A 27523-nucleotide genomic window follows, 5' to 3' on the forward strand; every position below is an offset into this window, starting at 1 on the left:
CAATCCTAAAAAAATATCTAGGGCACTATGTAAGATTTCACAAAGTTCCCAAGCAGTAAGGCAACTTCCCAGGAACCTATAACCTCTAGGTGGGTCCTTGGACAAGATAAGTCCTGAAATGAAGAAGGGCCAGCCTCTCCAGAAGAACATCAACTAGTTCCATCCCCCTATCTCATATTATCGATAGCCCCTTCCAACATGAAAAAGTTAGAATGGACATAGGCCGAATACCCTTAAAGAGGGAGAGAAAGATCAAAGGTGATGATAGAGTTATACAAAGAAGGCAGTGTGCAACAAATAAGCATGAGTGCTGAATCATACTGATATCTCTTTTAGTCTCCAGTACCTTAAATCAACTAGAAATAAAAACCTAAAATTGTGGAATTGCAACCCATACCAAACTCTGAAATCTGTTCTACAACTAATCGTTGCTATGTGCTTTGAAATTTATTGCTTTTTTTGTATATGTGGTTTTTTTTTTTTACAAAAAAGAAAAGAAAGAGTGTAATAGAAAAGATAGGATTTAACAAAAGAATATGACTGCTGAATCATTATATTGATATTCCTTTTGGTTTCTAGTGTCTTGGAGCAGCTAGAAGAAAAAATGAAAAATTGTGGAACTGTAACCCATATCAAACTTTAAAATCTGTTGTATAACTGCTTGTTTAAAATGAACTTGGAAATTTATTGCTTTTTTGTATATATGTTATTTTCCACAATAAAAAATATGCTAAAAAAAAAAAAAGATTTCATCTCTCCGTAGGCTCAAGTTAACTAATCAGACATGAGGCAAAATAAAAATATCTTTCAAAGATGAAAATCCAAGCAAATAAAAACAATAATATAAACAAATAAAAATTATAAAAACTACACACATACATATATATATGTGAAAACTACACACATACATACATACATATATATATATATATATATATATATATATAAACATCCCTTTTATCTACATGGATTGGAGGCTTTTCTTATACTCCTTGAGAGATCCAGTCCAAATTTCACCTCATTAAAGTGTGAGAATGAGACTGGGTTCTAGGTTAAGAGAATTGGGAAGGGATGGAGAAATCTATACCCATTTCCCCCTTTTTCTTATTCCTCTAATAAAGGTGACAAGGAAGAAAAGATCAGATGCTAGCTGACATCCTGATAATATTCCAGACTTCCTCCAGTCTTCGGCCCAGAAGCCTTATGACAATGGCTTCACTACCCCTTGAGTTACTAAATCTAGTATCATCTTGTGTAATGTGAAAAACACCATACATTTATATTCTTAAAAATCTTCTTTAAATGGAGCATAATCACACAACTAAGGAAAAGCTCAACTTGGCAAGTTTTAATTAGAGACAGAAATTTTAACAAATATTCTCAGAAAAGGTACTGAAATTGAGCTTTATTCAGAAGCTAATATTATTTTTAGAATACCAGAAGAAACAATTTTATCCCAAGAGGCAATCATATAGTAAAAAATCTCACATCACTATGATCCCTTTCAAACCATGAACTGTAATTAACCCTTAAATTGCTTCAGAAGCAGTAAAATTTATTTTATTAAAAAATTAAAATGTACTTTTTTTTTAATTATACAACTTATTTGTGCCATAAAATAGAAATATCTCATAAAGGTATTTTTTTTAAATCTCATTTTACTTTCTACAGCATACACTTGATTCTTACAGTATTGCAAAATAATATGGGAGGATTCCAAAGAATAGTCAAGGTCTGTGTCAAATACAAATCAGTGATAATATAAAAAATCCAAAGAGAAATAAGTTTTACAAAGACAATAAAGTGTCTAATGCTTAGAATAATAATATCTGCCTCAAATGAGGTAATCTACATTTGTTAGACATCGGCCATTATCGTGGTTATCAAGTAATCACGCAGATCTTCTAAAATCAACTGAACTATAATAGCTTAAAAGTTTCTAAATAAAGTGTGTGCCCTATCTATTAGAATGACCAATCTTTTAGCATTGAAATGTCCTAGGAAACTCCTCTGTTCTGGGCAAAACAGGATCTTAATCACCCTACCTCCTTATTTCTTTACTCAAAAACCAACAAAAAGAGGGGCACAGTAGACTTGAAGGCATATAGTTCAAACTGTCCTCTTCAAATTTCACATAAAGTTTTCTGACCTGTGGCACTCATTCTACATATGTAAGCATTTTCCTCTCAAAAATAATGATCTGTAACTAAGATTTAACAGAGTATTAAAAAACAAGGATTTCCCAAATAAAATATTTAGTTTGACATTTATGAAATGTCTCCAAAAAGTTATCATTCAAATTGACAAACAGTTCTCAACCATAAAGGAATTTTAAGGATCTATAGTCTAGATGGTTTATATAACTTGAATACATAATTAAGGAAAAAGCTCAAATTAAGACTTTAATAAATGAGTTAAATTCTCTTTCAAATCTAACCTCCTCTTAGAAACTATAATATATTGCTACACGTGATATCTTCCCACCATTTATTTTGCAAATACACTGATCAGTACTAAACCTTGGTAGTTTCATTTAAAGAAAGTAGCCACAGCAAAGAATATAAAATTAAATTTAATAATTCTAAAAGAAAAAAATTCCACAGGATTTATCATTATTATTATTATTATTAGCCATGAAATGATCTGAATAATGTAGAAACCCATGACATGTAATAATACTTACTTTCAGCATTGGACAAAGTGCAGGGATTACAGTCAACCAAAGCTAACTGAAAATGCTGTAAAAGGAGAGTGAGAAAATTAATGCACTAAGTTTAGAGTCATATAAAAGCATCTTAAAATATTTTTAAGGTGTTTAAGGTCTAACATTTAACAATGAAACTATGCTGTGCAAATAAAATATATTGGCCAACCAAGTAGAATTACTTTCAACATCTATTACTGACAACTGACAGGCTGTTATTTTCTTGAAACAGTTGAGAATGGGGAATTTAGGGAAGAAATAACTCTATTAAGTTACCCTATATATGTTTTTATTTATATGAAAAAAGTTTCACTTTTGAGTTTCCAAGTCATAGAAAGAATTAAGTTACAGGACAGTTTAAAACACATTTCAATTCATTATTTACAAAACTGCAAATAGTGGACTAATGGTATTAATGCCAGAACACCACCACTTATCAAAATGAGATGTGATCTTTAGGAACCAAAAAATCACTGTAAGCAGCAGTATAAAAAGTAAAACCTATCTACCTTTACTAATTCTTCAATAATCATTATACTTAGAAACTGCCCTTTAAAACTGAAACATTACAAAGACATCAAACAGCCCATGTTCAAGTTCATCTATGAAATCGAATTTTCTTTTAGAATGTAAGTGAAATGAAATTGTAATTATAGAATTTGTAGAACTTCTTATGCAATATTAAACTACAAATATATATCACAGCATCCACTTAAAATTGTATAATATAAGCCTGCACAAAAAGTAAATGTTGACATCAATATAGTTCATTAATTTTTAAGAACTCAAAGTATCATCAAAGAATACTGAGTAATTGCTGACATCTAGTTCACAAACATGAAACCTGGTAGGTACATAAACCAATTTATAGAAGACAAATAATGATTACTAGAATTGGTATAATATCTTTAAGTTAAAAAATGTTATGTAAATTTCTTTGAACTGTTTTCTGAACCTCCACGAATTTTCAGCATTAAAAATAATCAACAAGGTACAAGCTACTTTTTAAAAACATCAGCTAAAATAAGCTTATTCCTATCTACAATTTGAACAACTAATGAATTATGTATTTTTATCACTACAGAGCAAACTGATCATTGATTTTCATAAAAACAAATTTCTAAATGTTAGCCCAAAAGTACTTTATCAAAAGAAATAATCTTCAACAAGCTTTCAGTACTCTATTTCAACAAAGAATCAACAAAACTGAACTTGCTCAGCTAGAATCTTCAATTAACAAGAATAAACTAATGTTAGGTACCCAATGTTATAACTAGAGAAACATTAGAAAGAGCATCATTTGATATAACACAGTAACTAGTATATTCATACATGAACGTCTGTCATATGCATGGCATAATTAGGCTAGCCTACATTTGTATTACTCTTAAAACATAATGCTTGTAACATCTTCTGAATGGCTAAACTACTAATAAAATCACTCTAGCCTTAAATATTAACTATTTAATCCATTCAACAAATATTTATTAAGAGCCTATAATACCCTAAGGCATTAGGGATACAATGGCCAACAAAACAAAAGTGAAAAACTATTCACCATGGTTGAATGAATTAAAAAAAAAATCCAACATTTGAACACTTCAAGAACTGTTTTTATTTTCCCTTGGCCTACTGAACAAATCGTAAGTCTTCAAACATTCTTCTAGTGTACTACCACAGCAAAAAACAACTATCTTAAAATGTGAGGACTATGAATGCAAAGCGCGCCTTTTATTTAATATTTTCCTCTAGTGTCTAGAGGAAGTGCAGCATAGCAGCCACATACTTCAGATTGTTTTACATTTCTAAGTTTAATCTACCCTGCAAGCATATATTAATATTTAGATATGAGAAGAGAGACCTTTCCTAAATGAGACATCAAAGGATACAAACTCACCTGAGAGGAAATGGCCTTCAAGATGGCAGTATTTTAGTTTTACTATTATAGTCAAATCCCACAAGGGAAGAGTAAAGAAATACATAATAATTAACCCAGTCTACATTTAATCTAGCAGTACTCAAGATCTTGCAGTGAAACCTGGCTGGAACAATTCTTGACCATGTTTTACATAATTATTAAAGAATCTTAAAAGCAGCAATGAAGTTACTGATTCACTATTTCAAACCCACAATACTATGAAATGTCAAAAATTTTCAAACAGCAAAGATACAAAAAAATTATTCAGCCAAAGAGTACACATTCAAAAACAGGCAGATGAGAATGAAAGAGATTTACAGAATAATTACGAAGTATTCATAAGAAACTAAGAACAGCCACACAAAACAATCCCACAAAAAGAAAAACAATGATACAACATCTTTCAGCACAGTAAAGGGGAGATGAGAGAACAGGGTAGAGATGACATGACCTCATAGCTTCATTTCCAGTTTCTAAATCAACTGCAAAACAGATAAACCCATTTACGCATAAATCAGCAGAAATGACTGTCAATTATGACAACTACCCTCCAAACATAAAAATACCATAGTAAAATATCCTGCTCCCATCACTGCAACCATCTGAAGCAGCTAGGAAACATCTGCACTCAGAAAAATATTTCAGTATTGAAACTGGCTACTACTGTATGAAACAGTTATTATGCAGGATAAGCCTCTGTAGTTCTAAGACTATACAAACCTTAAGGCAGAAAGCAGTCTACAGAAAATTAATTTCCAAACAGGAGATTTATCTAAGAATTTTTTTATAAATATTCCAGTAATTTTCTTTTCATAGAGCATCTCTGATCCAATCTAACACAAGGTTTGATTCATTACAATTTCTGTTGGCATCGTTTATCACCAAAGTCACCTTTTGTTTTAAAGGCCTTAACTTATTCAATGTTTTAAAAAAACTTTACAGTTTGTTTGCTTTATACAGCCTATGGAATTTGATTTCTACTTGAAGGGGGAAATTTTAATCTATAATCATGTAATTAACTCAAGTTTCAAGGCTGTATTTCCCTTTACCTTTTTTATTTTTAGCTGTATACTCTGATTATCTCATGAATCTTTTCAATTGTTGGGGTTAGGGGATAGAACCCTGTGAACCAGCTAGAAGTATCCACAAATGTAGTTAGGGTTAAATGTCATTGCTTTGAATTTTTAAATTGTGCATTTGCCCCTAGATACCCTAGTGTCAGACTATGTAAAAAGGTATATGTGCGCACTACCTTAACTGAAAATTTTTACCAGCTTTTACTCTATGCCAGGCACACTGCTATGGTTATGCATCAACAGAACTGAATGCAAGGCTGACTGAAATTAATGTTCTAATAGAAGTTAAAAAAAAAAGTTTAACGTGCTCTGGAAATACAAAGAAAAGACCATTCCATGATGAAATCCAAAAAAGATATAGATATGGGAAATAAAACAGTTTTACTTCAGGCTAAGGAAACAGGTTAAGTTATTTTTACAGAGCCCTTCTAAAAGGGAGTTTAAATGGACCATTTATGCAAGGGAAGGGAAGGTGTGCCAAGTACTCGTGCAAATCAAAGACAAATTATTTTCTCATTGTTACAGATTGTCACACTTCTAAAAGTATGATTTAAAACCAACAGATTTCATTCCTAGAACTAACACTCTATGATAAATAGATGAGGACAGGGAAGTGATATTATCTACTTTAGGGTTTGGTCTCTGGAAATAAGATACAGAACTGAAACTGTTAAGTTTTGGTAGAGCTTGTGGGTCACATTCCTGGTCAAGATGATCTGATTGAGGTTCTCTCAAACCCCTCAAACTCAGTTCTTCTAATTTTCTTTGTAATACAAGGTTATTACACCTGTGCTTAGGATAGACTACTGCATACCAATGACTTCTTAATGGCTAATGGATCCTGGTAACCTCCAATCACAGAGGTGGCTCCTACTTTGGAGTTTACCAGTCTGGTCTCTTCCAAACATTTCTTTAACAACAAATAAAAAGGAAGTCAAAACACACTGTGTATTGAAGATAGTCAAATCTTATTTCTAGCTCTTCTTTTCAATTCCCAACAACACATTGATATCCTTCAGGTACTTCCAGTTCAATACCCCTACCCCCCACTCCCCAATGAGCTATCTCCACATTTAGAGCCTTTTTTATCTCCCTACCCTACCAAAACCTGCTGCTGCTTTCTTTGTCCTAAACTTTAGTTAACAAAAAAGTAATCCAAGCCAATAAGTAGGAAATCTCTCCCATGCTAAGACAGTTAACTAGGATTTCAAGATCCTAGCATGTTTTACTTTCCATTCATCCACCCACCCCTCCTATGAGAACTCATTTATCCTACTGTTTGTCTTTTTTTTTTTTCCTCATGGGCAGGCTCTGGGAATTGAGCCTGTCGGGTCTCCAGCATGGCAGGTAGGAATTCTGTCACTAAGCCACCATTGCACTGCCCTATCCTATTGTTCTTGCTCATCTTTTTTCCTGCAATTGTGTTCTACGTTGCCTCCTTACTCCTCATTTTTCTTATTTTACAAAAGTATAGGTATGCAACTGATTGGAAATTAAAAACAACAAAACTCAACCTAGTGTGTGTCTAATCTCTGCAAAGAAATGATCAGAATATGAGCCATCTTGATTTCCAAATTCTTTCAATCTACTGTAAGACTTGTATTCACAGCAGAATAACTGATATTTACGCAAACAACTAATACAATACAAGATGAACATATTCATTTTAGAAAGGGGATACTGTAACAAATAACACCACAAAATATTATTTTGGAATATACCTTTTTAAAAAAAAATGTGATGTGAATGCTTCATAAAGCTGCATTTGAAAACAGATTATAATCCACATATTTAAGAAGTTACAGGTAAATAAAACTTGCTTTTCAATTAGAAATTATTTCTGTAGTGAAAATATATTTGAGGAGAGAAAACTACGACATGGGACACCTGGAATCACCTTACTCCTCAGTATCAGAGAGTCTTTGCTGCATATATATGGGCATCCATGTTCTTTTCAAATGTGTATTCTGGAGGTGCTAAAGAACTCACTGTTTCTACTACTTTACACTTGGAAGTATGTTAATAGAACTCAGGGCAGAAATAAATATCAAACAGAAAAACAAAATTGGGCAAGGAGAGTAAAGTGAGGATAGCATTATTAAGTGCTTGGATAAGCCAGTCAGATCACCTCAGAGCAGAGAATAATTTCTAGGAAATATGTAAAGGCAAAGTACAAGTTGATGAGTCATGCAAAAATGAAAGAGCAAGACTTTTGCCCACACGTGAGGAAAACTGGAAGGGAAAAAAAAAACCTACAATGACCATAGTCTGCCAGAGCAAATAGTGATGCTACACTTAGGTGAAAAAGACCTCCACTGCCAGTGACTGGAAGGTTTAAATCAAACGAAATGAACTGGGGTTTACAATTTTCTCAGTCATAATCCATTCCCCTACCAACCATAAAAAGCTAAGCAAAATTGGACAATACTAATTCCATGAAGAACCAATAGCAATATAAAATAAGAAATACACAATCCAAATACCAAAATAAATATTTTTTCTTTTCTTCAGACTACCAGGATAATGTGCTAATATTTTTTTGGTATTTGCTTGACTACCCAAAAAGAATGGGTATAAGAATTGCCTCAATGGGATATTTAAATACTGAATATGATAGAAATGAAAAATGAGCTTCATTTTTGGTCTTGGCCCTAACATTAGTGGTATTGCTCCCAACACCAGAGTAGACTCAATTAATTAAATAAAATGTACCAAAAAATGAAGATTAGGTTTCTCTCAATGTCTCTATATTCTAAGTAATTCCTATGAAGCCCCCATGAGTGCCATTTCTATGATAGGCCAATATTCTATAGATTCTTCCTTGACGAATTTCTTTCCCTCTTTGGTTATATGTTTTAGGCAAAATCTCAAGATGAACACCAAATCTTATTGACAGTTTTAAAACTCACTGTCATAGGGGTAGAAGGATGGGGACTTTTTTCAACTCCCTAAAGAAAGGTGAGACACAGGGGATGAGCCACACCCCCCTCTCTCTAATCAGCCCACTCAAGACTGTAGAATTTTCAAAATGCTAGTTGGAAGAGGTAAGCAATTGAACACTATGAAGGAAATAGGGCAAAGCGGGTATGGAGAAATAATATTAACTTTCATTATCTTGAGACAACTGAACTAACAAAAATATACTGTTGTATTAAAACACAACAAAGAAATAGTACAAGTATTTTAGAAACTTAAGGCATGGATAAATTAATTTAATAGCTAGTATTCAGATTCTCAGCAGGTATTTCTAGAATCCATAGAGAGCACAGTAGCTTAATGCAATTACATCAAACAAATGTTCTTTGCATTCTACACTAATAAAATAAAAGACATGAGGCATTTCGCAGATTCCTAAAGCATTTTCTAAAAGGAGGTACATACCATCATGCCTTGACTTATTTCTTCTGCTTTAATATCTTGGCATAAAAAAAAATGACAATAAAATTCCTTAGTCTATAAAGATACAGTATCAGATCTAATCAGATGCGTGGAAATAAAGTAGTTTCTGGAGAAGAGTAAGGAAAAAGAAAGCAGAACTGCTATTTCAATCAAAAGTTTCATGTCAGGTATAATAGTGGAGAGGAGACATGCTGAAGCAACTGGGAAACTAAGCATTTGGAGAACACAGTTACATTGTCAGCTTGTATTTTTTTTTTTAATTCCGTTAAGAGATGACAAATAAAACCAGCTTTTTGTTTCTTTAAATTTTCCAGCCTTAAGGGGTATATGGTATAATAATTTTTTTTTCTGTTTTCATTTTATTGCTTTTTCTGTTGTCTTTTTATTTCTTTTTCTGAATTGATGCAAATGTTCTAAGAAATTATCATGATGATCAATATGCAACTATGTGCTGATACTGTGAATTACTGATTATATATGTAGAACGGAAAAAATAAAATTTCCAACCTGCTCTTTAAATAGGTATATTATTATCATTTTATAGCCTCTTACATTTTATTTACCTATCCATTCAAAAAAAGACTAAGCATATAATGTTATTTTTCACAAAAAAAGGGGAAAAAAAGTTGATTGTGATGATAAATGCACAGCTATGTGATGATACTGTGAACCGCTGATTGCATACTTTGGATGATTACGTGGTATGTGAATACATAGCCAATAAAAATAAAAAATTAATAAATAAAAGAAAGACTAAGCACGTGATAAAATGCCAAACCAACATACAAATCTCCTTTGAGTTTGATCCCTTCCTTTCGAAATGTCTTGTATTCTTCATCTTCCTATTACTTGCATATTAACTTCTAAATCAGCACATGTCATTTTCAACTATCAAAATATAAGGAGACCTATATTAATTGGTATGCCACCCAACTCTCCTCAGGTTCCACTGAAAACCCATCCTCTTTAGTTCCTCTACTTTTAAAAGTTAAAAAAGTACTAATGTTGACATATTTTAAACAAGCCAAGCATTTTATAAACATGTGAACATTAGGTAGAATTTCTATATAAGCTTCACTAAATTAAATAGATGCAATGGCATTAACTGACTGAAGAATGTGAGTGTTATTATACCTTATTAGCCTCACATGAAGAAAATGGTTTTCTATAATGCCTCTGATTTTCATATTCTGGTAGACTATCAAAAACTTTTTGCCAAAATTAGTGTATTTTTACTGATGTAACTGATAGCACACTGCATCAAATATATAATGAATGTAAGCAAGTATTAAAATCATTAAAAGGTAATAAAATAAAATTCTGAATTAATTATATGGTGTTAAACAGACAACCAAACCCACAAGGGATGGGGGGGTGGGGTGGGCGGTGAGTATTATCTGAAGCAGGAATGAATAACAAAATACCATGTAGAAATGTCATTGTGGACTGGACTCTGGTTCAAATAATACTAAACTAGTTCATAAAGTAAGAATTGGTATTTCCACTACTCGCTAAGCACATGAACTATTTACTGGTCAATTTAATGGAAAAACAATATCATATGACCAAAAGTAAGCTGGGGAGTAATTTCATATTTCTGTGGATGGGCACAAGGAGAAAAATGCAAAGATCAAATTTTGTGATGGGAAAGTAGATTTCACAAACAATATCTATAGTGACCACAAATCAGAGGACTCTTAGATGGTAGATAAACTGAGAACTAAAGAAGAGCTGAAAAAAAAACTGCAGATATTTATATATAAATATATATAAATTATATACATTACTCAATCTTTACAACAACCTCGTGAGGTAGGTATAGTTATTCCAGTTCTACAGACATAGAGATGATGAGAAGTGTTTGGCATCTTACCCAAAATCGCATGACTTGTGGTATGGTCAAATTTTAAAACCAGATTTGATTTACATGAAAGCTGCTTACATGGTACCAAAACAGAATGTATCAGTTTTAGAGAAAGGGATAGAAACAAACAGGAGACCCTGGAATGCACTTCATGTATAGGTGCAAAAAAGGAATCTATTTACAAATAAACTCTATTTTATTTAAATATTTACCATCTAAAATTACTGTATATGCTATGTTCCTCCTTTGGGCAGAAAGAAATGAAGCAGAACAGACCCTATCTATAATGGATATACTGTTTACACATGCCCCCATTTTTACCCCTCCTCAATTAGCAAGGGAACAGGGTATCTGGGGAATTAAACCTTCTCAAAGACTGGGTATAATTAGTGTAAGAATAACTCCATCTCATTTGATAGAGAACGTTATGGCCAATGAAATGCAAAGTGAAGTGTGCTGGTGACTTCTATAAAAGTTATTCCTCATTTTTGAAGAGATCAATAAGAAGCAAGGATCTTTCTCCTCCATGCAACAATGATGATGATAATGAGGCATTTATTGAGCACTCACTATATGCCAGCAAAATACAAGCACCTAATCCACTACTGTATAATATCTTTCTCTATGAGACGTGAAAAAGAAAGCATGTCACTTTGATTGCGCATGGCAACCATCTTATATCATCAAAAAGAGCAACTAATCAGCCTTTACAATAAGCCGACATACATGAGAAAAGAAAATAAATCCTTGATGAAATCTCAGAATAGCTGAATCTAACAATACTGTAGGCTGGACTTCACGCTATGAGTTAATATTTTTATTTCAACCAGTTGCACTAGGAAATAGTTTAACATAGTGGAAAGGTTGGTTCCACACATATCTAGATGAAGCTAAATTACTAGCCAGTCCACTTTAGGAAAATTGGAGGCCACCTGAGAGAGAGAGAGAGAGAGAGAGAGAGAGAGAGAGCTATCATTCCTTCTGATTCCTACCCTTCATTAACACTGAAAGCTAAGCACTTACAGTAATAAACAAAATACATACTCCTCAACTAAAAATGTTGATGCCTACAATTCTCCTAAAAATAGACAAAGAATACTGGAGAAAACTTAAAAAGCCAATGTCAGGATGAGATAAAAATCAAATGAAACCTTCACATTAGGGAAGGAAAATATCAAGAACTCCTAAAATCCTTCCTATGTTCATACAAATGAAATGGCAGATGATATCAAAACATTTTAAGTAAATGGAGGAAAGGCCCAGAAAAAGAAGGCTGCATTTACCAAAGACACCTTTGCTAAAATCACCTGACTTGAAGGTTTATTAGCATTTAACTACACCCGAACAAATAAAAGTTGTATACAGGGATGTTTCTGTTAAGCATGATTAAGCAAGAACACTCAGTCATTGAACATTGCCCAACACTGTTTTCCTTGAGTAAAGGGGATTTTAAATATTGCCACCTTCATGAAAATGGAGCTTTGCATCCACAGAATTATTTCAGACTATCAGTGTATTAATATTCAGTGATAGTCACTTAAACAATTGTGGAACTACATGATTTCTTTTTCCCTTCAAATATATTTTCTGACCAACATTTACCAAGCTGTTTCCAAAACCACTTCTGCAGCATAATAGGTATGCCGTAAGCATATTGCAAAATGCCCAATTAAGTTTATTTTGTGCTGTAAGACATTTTAAGAGTGTTTGATAGCTCATAAACACTGTGAATGCCCAAGAGGAAGTTAAAATATGCAAGGTGGCATTATCTGAACTTATTTTGCATTTCAAATCCACTGATATCCCATTGTACGTACTTTGCAAAATGCTGCTCTAAACCTGGGGATAACTGGGAACTTCCAGGCATCCTTTATTCTCCACATTGCTTATACCCCTGGGGCCTATTCCTCAACTACACTTACCTTTGACCACTATGTGATCTAAATTCTTCACAATCTATTTGTTTTAGTGGGTTTTGGCTATATATCTCTGTCTTTCATACCATTAGCATGGTTCTTTATAAACCCATAAAAAGTAGAAATAGTATTTGCATAAATTTCTATTTAAATTTTGAACAATTAGGCACCTTTTTTTTTTTTTTACATGGGCAGGCACCGGGAATCAAACTGAGTCTCGGACATGGGAGGTGAGAACTCTGCCTGTTCAGCCACTGTGGCGCATCCTAAGCACTTTTCTTTAAAACACAGTTTCTAAAATCTTTTAGTAGTTCCTCATTAGTGAGTTCAAATTACAACCTACTGTAAGGTCATTCTTTACCATTCTTTACCTCCTCTCTCTTTTATTTATTCTCTCTCCTGCACCCACCCCCCACCCCCAATCTTTAGAATCAAAATAATCTGCAATGGAGATATTTAGAAAACAGAAACCATTATAAAGTTACAAATTCACAAAAACTTAAGCTTTTACATAGAACATCTAACCCTTTCAAAAAGAAATATTTTGTTGTGCAGGGAAGCACTATTGCTATTAAAAGCCCAGTGAGAGATAAAGTAATGGCATAGACAGCACAGGAAACTTAATGAGAAATACAAAATTTCCATTATAAGATATTTAATCAGTGTATCATCTTTCCCCAACAATGTTTATACTCACAAACCAGCAGTCCAAATGCCTTGCAAAGAACACACTTTTAATAATTTTAATATGAGGCATGCTCTTCTGATAGACGAGAACAGATTTCTAATCAGACCTATGCAAATGAATGTTCAATGACTGGGTCACAGATACTACTGATTAAGCAGCTGCTTCTAACCTCTACAGTGGCCAGTCACTTACAAGGGAGTGATTTATATGTCTAAGGTGAGATGGTAACCTTCACCCTTTCTTGATGACTGACCTCAGTTAAAACAAACAAAAAAAATAAGTAAATAAAATTTAATGATGTAATTTGTTACCATGCAAATCTCAGCATCTTAACTACTTTGTAACCTGAACCCAATCTTATGTATTCCGGTTCTTAGCAGATAAACAGTTCTTTTACCTAAAATTTTCAAATTTCCTTTTAAATTGTCAAATAAATTCCAACATTTCTCAATGCTCTAATGTTCAACAGCAACAAGAAAAAAAAAACACAAAAATAAAACATTGTATCTTGAAAAACCCAACAACCTACCTTTAAACTAGACTCATAGTCTGTGTTCACTTTGAACATAAGCCCAAGTCGTAAATGAATTTCCTTGGCTCGACAAAAGCTGGGATCAACATAAAGCACCTCCTGAAATGCTTTAATTGCCCTGAAAGAATATAGACATAAGATATCTTAACTTTTTAACACTTGCATGAATTTCTGCTTGGTAGTACAGTAAAATTTGTTTTATGCAATACTGTTTTAAAGGAAATGCCAGTTTTATAAAAATAGTATGAATTAATAATAAAAGAAAAAGATTGGAAAGGTGCTCTTGGGCCTTTTATATAATTAAATGTGTATAATCTAATTTAATACAAAGAAGGAAAAGGAAGATCATTTGAATTTATTCTCAATTATTCAAACAATATTTTGTGGTTCAATAAATTTCTAAGTGTAAATAACTGATTTCATTTTTTCTGGAAGTTCCTGGGAGAGGGAGTGTTAGAGAGGACAGGAATTTGTTTTTACAATGCACTTGGACCTTATTTTGCATACTGTGTGAAGCAGGGGTCAGTTTTCATTTTTTCCATACATATATCCAATAGTCCTTGCATCATTTGTAGAAGAGACCTTCCTTACCCCACAGGTCTATATGCCACCTTTGTTTTCAGCTTCATATCTTTACATCTGGTCATGAAATTACTTAACTTTCTTCTTGAAGAGAAGTTTGAAATCCTTCTGTTAGATGACTTTTAAAATGGGTGGGATATGTACGTGCTTTGTTATCTGATGTATATAGGCTCTGAGGCAGGACAGGTGAGCAGAAAGACTGACAGCAAAGAACTGGGGCAAATTACCATTCTCAAAGGTGGCTTCTACTTCTCTCAACCAGAATTTAAGATATTTATCTGCCTAGTATAAAAGACTCTCTCTTTGTACTTTTTTCAATCTTTCTAGATGCAACTTTCACTAGCCTCTACATTCTTTTGGTCATGTCTAATGCTACCATCTTCTAATAGAACAGGAAATTGGGGGGGGGGGCCTCATATATATGTGTTTGGGGGAGGCATCAAAAAGGTTAGGAAGAGAACCACTACAGCGATATAATAACTGATGCCAATTAAAACATATGATATGACTGAGAAAGGGTACACAGGGGCATTAGGAAGCTTCTGGAGTGATAACAATGTTTTATTTCTTGACCCCAAGTGTTGGTTACATGAAGGTATTAATCTGTTAAGATTTACACTTTTATACACTTTTCTTTAGGTGTGTTTTATTTTGTAATGATAAAAAGGCTTTTAAAGAAACAGCATGGCAAAACTATCTAGACTGGTCAAACCACTCTTTCTACTACAGATTTTAGATTAAGGCACTATTAAAATTTTATTTTAATTTTAGTTTCCTTTACTAAGAACAATTACTTTGTAACTAAATGACAAAAGATTATTTATCTAGCAGTTCAAAGCAGATGTAAAATAACACAAATAGGTGAAAATACAAGACTTGTCCAAAATGTTGTAACAGCATACTTGGAATAGAATAACCACTAGAATTTTGCTCTCCTGTCCAGTTGAATTTCCACTTGATTAATCTTTTTTCTTTAAAGTTGTGAATAATACTTCATAAAGTCCTAATTAACCTTATCTCATGATATGGTTCAGAAAACCCTCTAATGTAACAGAACTAAGCAATGCTCACATGTGCCTGAGTCAAAGACATGGGGGGAAGAAAAAATGGAAGTAGAAAGCAGCCAAGGAAAGATGAAATAAAAGAGAAAGAGAAAAGAAGTTAGGAAAGAAAAAAAAGGTGTATGTAAGGAAGAGAGGGAGGAGCACAGAGCATCAGTAACAACCATTTAGGAGAAATAATATATCCTACTCAGTCTCCAATCTCTTCCCTAAACTTACTAGCTGTGAATACGTTCTACTCCACAGGTGCCCTTAGTACAGTTATCTTATCCACTTAGTCCACATTGTCACAAAGGTAAGAAACATGGGTTCATTCTAACAAGTTCCTGAGGTATGTTTACATACTAGAAATAAAGAACTATTAACTTATAAGCAAAAACACATGCTCTGAAACACATCAGTCTGGTACATACGATGTTTATTCTTTAAGGACTATTAAAAGTGCCCATGACAATGCTGTGGTCGATATATATTGAATCATCAAGTTCTCCTCATTGCTTGCCCAAAGTTTACCTCAAATTCAATATCTTGTAGACTCAATCTTCAATCTTATTAGTATTTTACTGAAATTTGAGTCCTAGAGGAATTTCTTTGTTCTGCTCTGGCTTACATATATTTCCTTGAACTTGTGGCTCCTGTGATTGCCTAATAACCTCTGATACTGTAAATCAAATCTCCATGTCACATTTAAGAACTAACAGTACCTATCCAACTCCATTCCCAGTTATGCCCTAACACTGCTTTTCTTCAGCTGTGAACTGGCTTATCTCAGGAATTTCTTCATGCCAATGCTGGCGCTCCTAACTTCACTGTTTCTCCTTAGCTGGAACATTTTCATTCTTCCACTTCACTCTTCAAGATGTAGCAAACTAAGTCAATACCAACCACTTTTTTGCTTAGCACTAACAAGCAGTTAGGTCCACTCTATAATCAAATCCTTTTATTTTCTCCCTACCTTTTGATGTACTGTCTCCAGCGTTTCTATGTAGTCTATTATTCCTTGAGGTCTAGAATCTACTTTTATTTTTAATTTTCTAAATAATATAGTAAAAGGTTTAAGTTTAATAGATGTTTACTGATACTATCGCTTTTACAATTAGTCTAACTGAACTTCTGTTTTTGGGGGGTGGTGGTGGAAGGGGTGGGACAGAGCCACAGATCCCCTCACCTAATACAAAATATATTCAAACATCTAAGTTCATTTTCTGAACTTTTACCCTGTGCACTTCTTCAGTTTTCCCAACTCCCACGGGGAAAAAATAAAATAAAAAGAAAAGAAGTATATCTGTGTGTGGAGAGACAAAGGGAGGGAGGGAAAGAGGGGGAGACGGGAAAGGGAAAGAGAGAAGGGAAGGAGGGAGAATGGGTATCACTCAGACTATATTCTAATCTTGGACATCATTTTACTATATTCATATCCTGTCATACCGCATGTACTCAGAACATGATCTCTGTAGCACAAGCTAAACTAAAACACCAATACATATAATTTTTGCTGACTGCAGCAATGTGATTGACAGAGAATTTTAGAGTATGAGAAAGAGCTATCAAAAACTAGGAAATATTTTCATGGTACAATGCCTGGAAAGATTTATAGTTTTCAAATACTTAAAGCATATTCTCTACTAAAAAAAAAAAAGCATATATAGCTGTATATAAGTATCATTTGCATTTTTCCTTAAAATCTGAAAAATATAACTTTTCTATCACTAGAAGTATTTCAAAGGATTTTCAGTTTAAAGATTTTTTGCATTTAATGTTTGCCATTATTAATTTCAAAAAGAAAATGATAGAAAACTAAAACCTCAATATCACTATAAAACATGTACATGTACTTAATATATTAAAAAAAACAGTCATTTTAAAAGATTTCTATAAAGTATCAAGAAAAACTCCTCTAGAATGTTACCAAACTACAGTAAAAATAATGATATTAACTAAATGTCCCTAGTAGCCATCCAGCCATTTACCAAACACAGCTTCAGTATATTTGGAAAAAAGCATAATAAAAAGAAAGTCCTCTGGGACTAACAAAGCAGAGCTTGTAGATTTCCCTCAGAGATATATGAAGGTATATATGAACTAATTCCACAAAATTTCATAATAATAAAAGGTAAAATGTTCTAGCTCAAACTCAGTAATAATACACACACAGAGACCAGGAAATTTAGTGGTTCCTTTTAAATGAGACAATTAGGAAGATTTGATGAAATAATCAAGGAGACAAGATTTTTAACAGGTGGAAATGGAATGAGAAGGCGGACAAAAGAGAGTACTTGGCATGAACAAGGTCAAAGTCACATAGGTAAAATTCCTAGGGAAATGTTAGTACATTGTGATTGACACAAAAAGCATATTCAGGGGAGCAGTAAGGCTATAAGGATCATTTGAGGTTGAAATAGAGAGGATCTTACATGTGAAGGTAAGTCAGAAAAATCATACACTGGGTTACATTTGCTAATACCACTTCTCCTGGCTCTTCAGCTTCCTCTCTCTAGCCAACAGTCATCATTACTCCAGGCAGTTGGATACTTTTTTCCCTCCCCTATTACCAGATTTATGTTTTTATTCATAATTTTCCTAAGGCTTAATTAATCAAAGCCCTTCCAAATTTTAAATTTTCTCTGACAATCTTTGTGTCATTGGTAAGCATAACTTTACCAGAACTGCCTTAGTTATGTGCAGTTCAAAATAAAAGTGTACATAATAAACTCTAGCAAGAACTGTTTTATTTTAATGGAAATATACTTTAATCTTAAGTATATAATTTTAATGCTTTTGCTCTAAAAGCATTAGTCTATATTATGGTAGTTCAAAAAAATACTCCATGCTCAGGACCAATGGTATCACAACAATATTATGTCTATGCTTGCACTATTATTCTCTTTCATTCCATCCAAAGCTTTAAGCTGGTCACTAAGATCAATATTCTTTTTTTTTTTTTACTGCACCCAGAGCAGGGACTATACCGGAAAGCAGATTCCTACACCACTAAGAAAATCTGTGATTGGTACAGTGCTATGGAAATGAATTCTAAAGAAAGCTCATTTTTAACGTGTTAAGATTTCTGTCTTTAACTCACCTCCAACTCATTCTCCTAATCTTTTCTGATGTCAGCATAATAATAACAACTACATTTCTTTACACAGCCTGTTAGATCTGAGAGCTTAATTTCCAATTTCCTACACCTCTAGCACAGAATTATGTATATTTTAGAACTGAAATCATAAGACCATTCTGCTATTGATCAATGGGAAGAATGCAGAAGTTTACAGGACAGATACAGGACTGATAAATAATTTAGAGAGCTTTATTTAGAGATTTGGCTCTAAGTCATACTAGGAAGAATAATTTATATTCCATTTCCTTTTATTGTACTGCCAAAAGACTTAATTTTTCCCTCAATCTCTGACAGCTTAACTTTTCCTTTTTTCAGTATGCATTTCGCTTCTTTTTACCTTAGGATACAGGTTTTTTGCTAAAGGTAAGGAGAGTTCAGTTCAAGGTACCCCCTTGCAACTGACCACCTTCATTAACAAGAACAACTGTGCGCCTATGTACATGCATGCACGAATGGCTTGTTAAGAGATTGGTTTCTAGTTTTCCGTTATGTACATTTTACTGTGTGCTTCTATGTCTTCTTTTCTCCTTTTGGACAACTTATTTTTAAGTTTAGTTCTAGAGTACTGAGGATGATAATTGTAAAGTTAAATAATTTAAGTCCAGTGAGGATGTAACAGTTGCTCTAATGTACTATACTGTCTCAGAAAAGACAACTAAAACTGTAAAAACTAATTAAATAATTGAATGGATCTATAGGCTTCCAATAAATCAACTCCAACAGAAACAGGCAGCATAATGTGACAACAAGACAAATACGCTGACAGATAATACCATAGTTAATAAATTATCTTAATAATATATTAAGTCAGTCACCAACCCCCATACACATGATGATTGCACATATTATTATAAAATACTCAATCCTGTGTCAAATGCCAATAGGCACAATGAACAAATATCTAATTTTATTTAAATTATGAATGTACCAGAGATATGATACTCTGAGACATCTTAAGTAGATTCTTTGCACTAGCAATACAAAAAAAGATATACCACATCCTTCCTCTAGAAACATTTTCTCAGAAACTCTCAAAGAATTTGGCATGTAATAAAAAATACCTGATCCTAGCAATTAATAGCTATCCACAAATAAACCTTTACATACAGGTAGTTTTATCTTAAGGAGGTTCCTATCAGCAAAAGCTGTACTCTAAAACTGTTAAGTATATATATACCCCATGCTTTCTAATTCTGTGGTTGTTGAAGAAATAGCAAGGTTAAGTTAAAGCAGAAACTTAGAGCACAGTTTGAACAGGGCACATTTGAATAGCAGAGAGAAAACACAGAGCCAGGGTAGATTTATGGAAAGGGAATGAGAGATATCATTTTAGGGAGCAGCTACAGAGTTGAAACTCAATTCATGGGAAAATGGTGATGACCAAGACAGGATCAATAAAGCAGAGGACGCTTATTAAATCAGATACTGCATTTCCTCATATCACTCAGTTTCTTTTCTTCAGTTAACTGAAGAATAGCGATACCATATGGAGATAAGGAATAAAAACACATAATAAACCCCCCTAACTTCACATGCTCACATACTTATTAAAGCAATGAATATTTTTACCTGATGCTGGCTTAACCCCACTACTGACTTTATATTCTTATCTTCAATCTAGAGGGAGCTTAAAAGTTATTAAGGGTATGCAAAAATTGGCTCATATGAGGTATACAAATACATTTCTAAACTGTAGAGGTCCTTGCCTTGGGTTTCACCTAAATTATTTCTGGCTGGCTATAAAGATCCTGATCAATGTGTCCTGGTGAAAGGTGAAACCACCTTTCAATCTTCATTCTTGGCAGCAGAATACATTAGAAAATAGACTGGAATTTTGAGCATAAGGTTGCTTCTGCCACTAAAAAACAGTTATGTAATACTGAGTTACATATACACAGACATACACACCTTGCTTTCTCCATTCACAAAACTGAGGGGGAAAATTAGGTTTTCTCTAAGACCACTTCGAGATCTAGAAATGAAGAACTGTGAATTCTATTGAAAGGATCTTGAAGAAGCTAAAATAGAATTAAAACAGTCCTAGTCTATTCTAGGTTTTAAACATGATACACTGAGTTGAAATTAAGAGGCTTAAATTTAAGTTCACTCTAAAGCAATGGATGATTTTTTAAAAATTACAAAGCTTCTTTCTTTATAAGTTGAATTATAGCTCTGTAAAGTTTACAAAGAAAATCAGTGATCTGAATACTATAATATTCTATATATCCACACAGGTGTTCTCTAACAATGAAGTGCTTCCATACATGATCAAAACCCAACAGGCCCAAAAGTAAAGAGGGAAAAAATACATACTAGGAAAAGCTATCCATGTCTAAAGTTTCATCTTTAGAGAAAGCATATCAAATCACTCCAAATGCACAATTAAGTTTTGTAATGACTATATAGTGCCCACATATATGACCAGCTGGTAACCTATGGCCAAATGATCAATCACCTTTCTTTGGACTTTCACAGCACTCAGCTAACATTGTGAAGAATATAAGAGACTCAAAGTCAGATATGCTCCAAAACAAGAAATGTCTACATAGAGCTTTACAGTTCACAAAATGTACATTGTCTCAATTTGATCATCAAACCTCTGTAAAACAGAAGAGGCACATAATTGCAGTGTACCGTTTTTCTTTTCTTTTTTTTAATAAATAAGGAAACAGATCCTAGGGAGGTTATTTAACTCAAGATCAAACTAAGTAGCAGTGCTGGGAATTTCCAATAGGGCATGCTACTGCCTTGTCTGGTAAAAAGAAAACAACAATAGTAATAGTAATAAAAGGACCTTATACTTCACAGTTTATAAAATCTTATATAGTACTATCATATTTATTCCCTATTTCTGAACGTGGTACCATTATTTCTATTTATGCTAGAGAAAACTTTATAATCTGATTCCTAGTACTAGAAATTAGAAAGTTCTAGCAGATGTGTATGCAGTGAGGGAGGGAATGGTCTATCTCTATAGGTCTGGAAAGATGAAAATATTGGTAATCATTGATCATTTACCCACATATCTTAAGATTTTAAATGAGAAGCATAGTCATTGCTCAATTCAAATAATCTGGGTACCCTCTGCTCTATAAGTGACCAGGAAACTCGAAAAAGTTTTCTAATTTAAGCTTTCTTTAATAACCAGAATCTTTTAGGTATACACACAACTCTAATAACCTAAGGTGGGCCAGTATCTCTGAAGGAACAATCTAATCATTTAACTATGGAAAGCTGTAGGTTTACTGACATTAAAATTTTATGTGTTTACTACATATACACAAACAAAAACAAAAACAAGCCATTTACTGGAAATACTGACATTATCAGTTTTATATGAACTTACCACTGAAATGCATTGTAATGGAAGTAGACCAAACCAAGACCATATAAAAAGGCAGCATTCTGTAAAGAAAGGGAAAAAGGGACTTTTAAGAAAAGCATTTATGTCTAATACAGATATTATTAATATAAAATATGGTACCCAAGTTGTTTCAAGCTCTTAAAACTCTATCATGCATTACAATATATATATATTCAAAACACAAAATAACAGAGATGAGTTAGTAGATGGCATAGAATCCGATCGACTTAAAGAGATACTCCTGGTTTCTTTTATAAGCAAACCTAACAAAACTTTATCAGCAGAATTCTATGGAGGAAATCTGATAAAAATCTGTTACTCCTGGATGAGAAAATGCTTGACTATGCTATCCTATTCTCTTTTCCTTGCATCTGTATTCTTTCTCTGGTTCGCTCCATTTCTGGAACTAAATTCAATTTTATATTCAGTGTTGCCAGGAAAGTAATTAGCATTTAAAGGAAATGCACAATATAAATCTAGATAAAAATTTAGCATTTAAAAAAAAAACATATCCCAAAACATCACCTAGCTGTTTACTTTTTGGAATTTAAATGTTGCAGACAAAACAAAGATGTCAACACTTGAGCTAATTTCTATCTCTGGGTTCTAAATGGGAACCGGCCAGTTCCTTTCCTCAAAAAGGGCAAACATTTGATTTATGCATTGTATCAATCATAATCAAGCCAATCTGTTTTAGTAAATCTTCCCTAATAAATAAAAAAGAGCTTTCACACAGATCCTTGTTAAAAAATTTCTCCAAAATTTTTTAGAAAATTTTAAACTACTACAACACTTATTGCCATACAGTCTTGGGTTACATTTCTCTCTGAGACGAAGACTTTAGTATAAGCAGTTTATATGGGAAGGTTTCCTAGGAAACACATACAGGGAGCAGGGAAGTGAGACAGGGAAGAGAAAGAAGCCAGTAAAGGGTGCAGTATTGAGCTGATTATAGCTGTAGACAATCGGGACACTCAATCCTGCTGGGGATCTTTGGAAGACTGTGGAACTCAGGTATTAATACCATAATTGCAGTCACGAGACAAAAGAATCAATAATGCCTAAAGCCCAAAATGTAAACACCATGTTTCTGGCATGTGATTTTTTAAATACTAAAATTCATTTTAGGATTACACTACACATTCTCTTTGAATTCCAACTAGCTTTCTGCAAACACTGAAAAATGTTCAAGTACATCTTGAAATTTACTAAATATGGTAATTTAATTTCATTAAATCTTTATCCCTAAATTTCTGAATGAAGAAATTATATGCTATAGGGGTATTTACACATTTGGGGATTCAAAAAGGTCTCATACAACACCCCTTTCAAAATTTCATATTAATATTTATTCTAAATTTCACTGGAAATACTTAATTGCGACCATTCATTTACTGCTTCCCCCCCCCCCCCATACACCTTTAGAAAAGTATTTACTAGGTGTCAGGGACAATACTCAAGCCAACTGACTAAAATGTAACTCCCATACTCTCAACAAGTGTGTGTGTGTGTGTGTGTGTGTGTGTGTGTGTGTGTGTGTATGTATACACATGCACGTGGGTTGTATGTGTCAGAATGCAGTAGTTAATTCAGTCAAAATGTGAAGAGATAACTTTTTTTTTGGAGAGGACTTGGAGGGTAGGGAAAGGAGAAAGGAGCATGGCTTGAGTAACAACAGATAACTTATTTCACCAACTTAAGAGAAGATGGTGTGGGGTGAGATGCAAATATAAGTTTACTGAGGGGCATTTGCTATGCTATCGGGATACACCCTGCATTCTCCCAACTTTCTAACTTTGTTCATACTTCATCCTTTCCCCTCCAAGAATTCTTGTTTCCAACCTTGCCACCCTACAAATTCTATTATTAAAATCCATTTTAAATTATACCATTCCCATGAAGACTTGTTGCTTCTCCCATCTCAAACCATAGGTGATCTTTCTAGCCTCTGAATTTGCTCTGAGCACGATGTCTTTATCATATGACATTAATATATAATAGTAAGAACTTAATTTTATGCAAAATGCTAACATTTACCAACTACTTTAAAAGGTTCTAACAACCCTATGAGGTGGTAGAGGGCTTCATTTATAGATACTGAGGATCAAAGAAACCTGAGCAACCTGTTCGAGGATATAGTTACTAAGTAGACATAGGAAATGAATCTGGGTAAGCTTCCAGAGCTTAGTTTTAAACCACAATATTTTTGTTATTTGTGTATTGGCTAAGTCCCATCTCATAAGGGAAAACAAAACAAACAACAACAAAAAAAACACAACCCTGCCAAAAGGCAGGGGTGCTAATCATCTGCTTATTCCCTAGCATAATGCCTTGCATACAGCATATGCCAGAACAAAACTTTAATTTGAAATCACCCTTTATTTAAAGCCTGTATGCTCAGTTCCCCATGTGACACAGAATAGTGTATGTAAAGCATGATTCTATCTATTCACCATAAACTTATAAACATCAGCAAGGAGCTGTCTCATTTTTCCATAATATGTTTCCAAATGAATACCTGTATCTCTATCACAAGTATGCTGTTTATCTTCTCACTAAAGTTTGAGTCTTTAAACAGTAGAGACAGAAGCAAAATCGTCTTTTGATCCCTATGGCAAAGTATAAATTAGGAAAGGTTTACTGCTGAGTAAATCACTCTCTTGGAGCTTTTAATAACCTGTTACATATTTTTCTTTAAATAATTTAGTACTTTGCTGATTCAATTTACACTGTAACATCACTTCCTTAACTGTCCTTTGGATGCTTAAAAGGTTTATTCTTAGTTATAATAGTATAACAAAAGAGGTTGCTAAAGCTCCTTATATCGATCTAGACCAAAGTTACACAAAAGTTCTGTCCCTATAACGTGGGGATAGTACTGCATAGTAAACACAAAATCATGCTGTGAAACCACCAGATTTGGGTTAGAATCCCAGCCTCATAATTTACTAGCTTTTAAGTAAGACCCATAAAACAAGTTAACTGACCTGAAGTTTCAGTATCAAAGCAGTACCTCTATTTCATAGGGTTGGTTTAAGGAATTAGATGAGATAATAAGTGTAAAATACTTAAAATACAGCATGATGCTTTGGATTTTTGTGAGGAGAAAATATGTCTATGAACACCAAGAAAATTATCTAGCACAGGGTAATTGCTACAATGGCTATTTTAGGCATCTTTTCAACTATAACATGATATGTAAAATTTTTGTAAGCCTCACATGCTGTAAAAATTTACACATTTAATATAATAGGGCTTACAAAGGAAAGAGAGTCATGGACTACCTATTCAAAACCTATTCAATTTTGTAACCAGAGGATCTCAAAAACAGTAACTGGCTGCACGGTTGGTTCAGTGGTCAAATGTTTGCCTTCCACATGGGAGACATGGGTATGATTCACAGACCAAGCACCCCCCCCCCCCCCCGAAAAAGAAGAAGTAAAAACAGTAACTGGGACCTGGAAATATCCTGAACCAATAAACAGCAAGCTTAGCTTGGTTACAGGTTACCAAGGTTAGCACAGTTAATATTAAAAATATACAGAGGTCCACGAGAAGGAGGGGTAAAGGGTATGGGATATATGAGTTTTTTTCTTTTTATTTCTTTTTCTGGAGTGATACAGACATTCTAAAAAATGATCATAGTGATGAATACACAACTATGTGATGATATTGTGAGCAAATGATTGCATACCATGTATGAACTGTATTTGTGTGAGATTTCTCAATAAAAATATTTAAAATATATACAGAAACAATAAAGCTGGAATGTTGACAAGATCTGAATTAGAGTAGAGCTGGTAGGTGGCTGAGACAAAAGAGCTGAGAGCTGTACAAGACTTGAAGATGTCTCTTTTTGAGGAGGAGCCCTGGATACAGATACTCACCTTTAATTTTCTTAAAATCTAAAGGGAAGCCACTGGAGGAGAAAGTGGAGGAAGTGGAGGCTTCCATCTCTCCCAAGAGTCGGGCAGCAGCGGCCAAGTCAAGGAGGCAGGTTCCAACAAGTAAGAGGCGCACTTCTGCAATGATGGCAGCTGCCAAGAGGCCCTGGGCTCGGCTGGGGCCCTGGGGCGAAGGCTGCAGCACGGGTCAGAGTGGCCCTGACAGGAACAGGAATGGCCTGGTATAGCGGCCGTATGAAAGTCATGGCACCTAGAGGCAGCATAACTGTGTTAGCACAGTTGTGCTTTAGGTGTAAAGTTTAAGAAGCTATCTACTATTACTAAACCATGAAGCTGTTTCCCTACATTTGTTCCAAGAAGTTTTATGGTACTAGCTTACATTTAGGTCTTCAATCCGTTTTGAATCTTCAACTACACCTTTAAGCAAGTAATGCAAAATGACACAAAAGGAGTTAAAACAAGACAAATAAACAACTAAACTGAAGACTCTTGAGAAAAAGATAGCCCACCACAGGGAAAAAATCCCTAAGAAAAGGATGGCTTTAGATGACAAGCACTACAAGAGAGACTTAGAAATTACACTAGCTTTATCAGTGAAGGAAACTTCCAACAGTCATCACTGATGTGCAGGAGTCTCAAGATAAACACACTGAAAAAAACATGGCAATAACGAAATAGAAACAATGAATAAGTCTTCTCATATCTCTAAGTACAGTGTAGCCAGCAATTCGGTTTGGAGAAGATTACAAAGGTAGATGATTTTCATGATGTTCAAGGGAAAAGAAAAGCAGCATCAAAAGCTATGGTATAACAGAGGAAGATTCTTTTAGAAGGCAGTGATGGTGATAGTGTAAATGACCCTGAACCACACTTTTCAACTAGTGAAGATTTCTGGGGGTGATTCTGGTTTTGGTGAGAGTGAAGATGATGAAGAGCTCACTGTGAGAAAAAGTAAAGCCAAAGAAATTAAGAAAAAAGAAGAGAAGGTAAAATCCCCAATAGAAAAGAAACAGAAGAAACTTAAAATTCAAATGTAATGCTTTGGTGACCTTGGAAGACTCTTTGTCAGCTGCCATCAAATCAGAATCTCAACCTTCACCAAAAAAAGGCTTCTCTTTCTTCAACAGCCATTAGGAAACCATTACAAATATGCAGTCTTTCCCTTGAAAGCAAGAGACCCAAGTGGGTCCCACCAGCAGTATCTGGACGTAGCACCAACAGCAGCAGCCCACTGGCAGGAGTGCCCATTGAGTCTCCAAGTCAGAATCTCCACCTTGGCTTGTTCATATTAGCATGAGTTAAACCTTTGCATCCAAACGCTGCTAATAGCTAAGTGTGGTAACAAAGAAAACTTTAATTAAGAGAATCACAATTTTATACATGTGTTTACATG

General features: G+C 33.9%; 1 protein-coding gene and 1 pseudogene across 4 annotated transcripts in view; one reads left to right on the forward strand and one right to left on the reverse strand.

Moving 5' to 3' along the window:
* The window catches only part of KDM6A (lysine demethylase 6A), a 295823-nt gene that overhangs the window by 110512 nt on the left and 157788 nt on the right, over nt 1–27523 (reverse strand). For all 4 annotated transcript variants that reach the window (XM_077145579.1, XM_077145578.1, XM_077145577.1 and 1 more), the window contains exons 5-7: nt 22208–22266; nt 14095–14215; nt 2684–2738 (exon numbers count right to left, since the gene is read on the reverse strand). In XM_077145579.1, the coding sequence (XP_077001694.1) occupies nt 2684–2738; nt 14095–14215; nt 22208–22266 (235 nt within the window). The remainder of the gene's footprint in view (nt 1–2683; nt 2739–14094; nt 14216–22207; nt 22267–27523) is intronic.
* LOC143671012 (RAD51-associated protein 1 pseudogene) lies at nt 25612–27463 on the forward strand (annotated as a pseudogene).

The sequence above is a fragment of the Tamandua tetradactyla genome, chromosome X (assembly GCF_023851605.1).
Source record: "Tamandua tetradactyla isolate mTamTet1 chromosome X, mTamTet1.pri, whole genome shotgun sequence".
NCBI classification, from domain to species: Eukaryota; Metazoa; Chordata; class Mammalia; order Pilosa; family Myrmecophagidae; genus Tamandua; species Tamandua tetradactyla.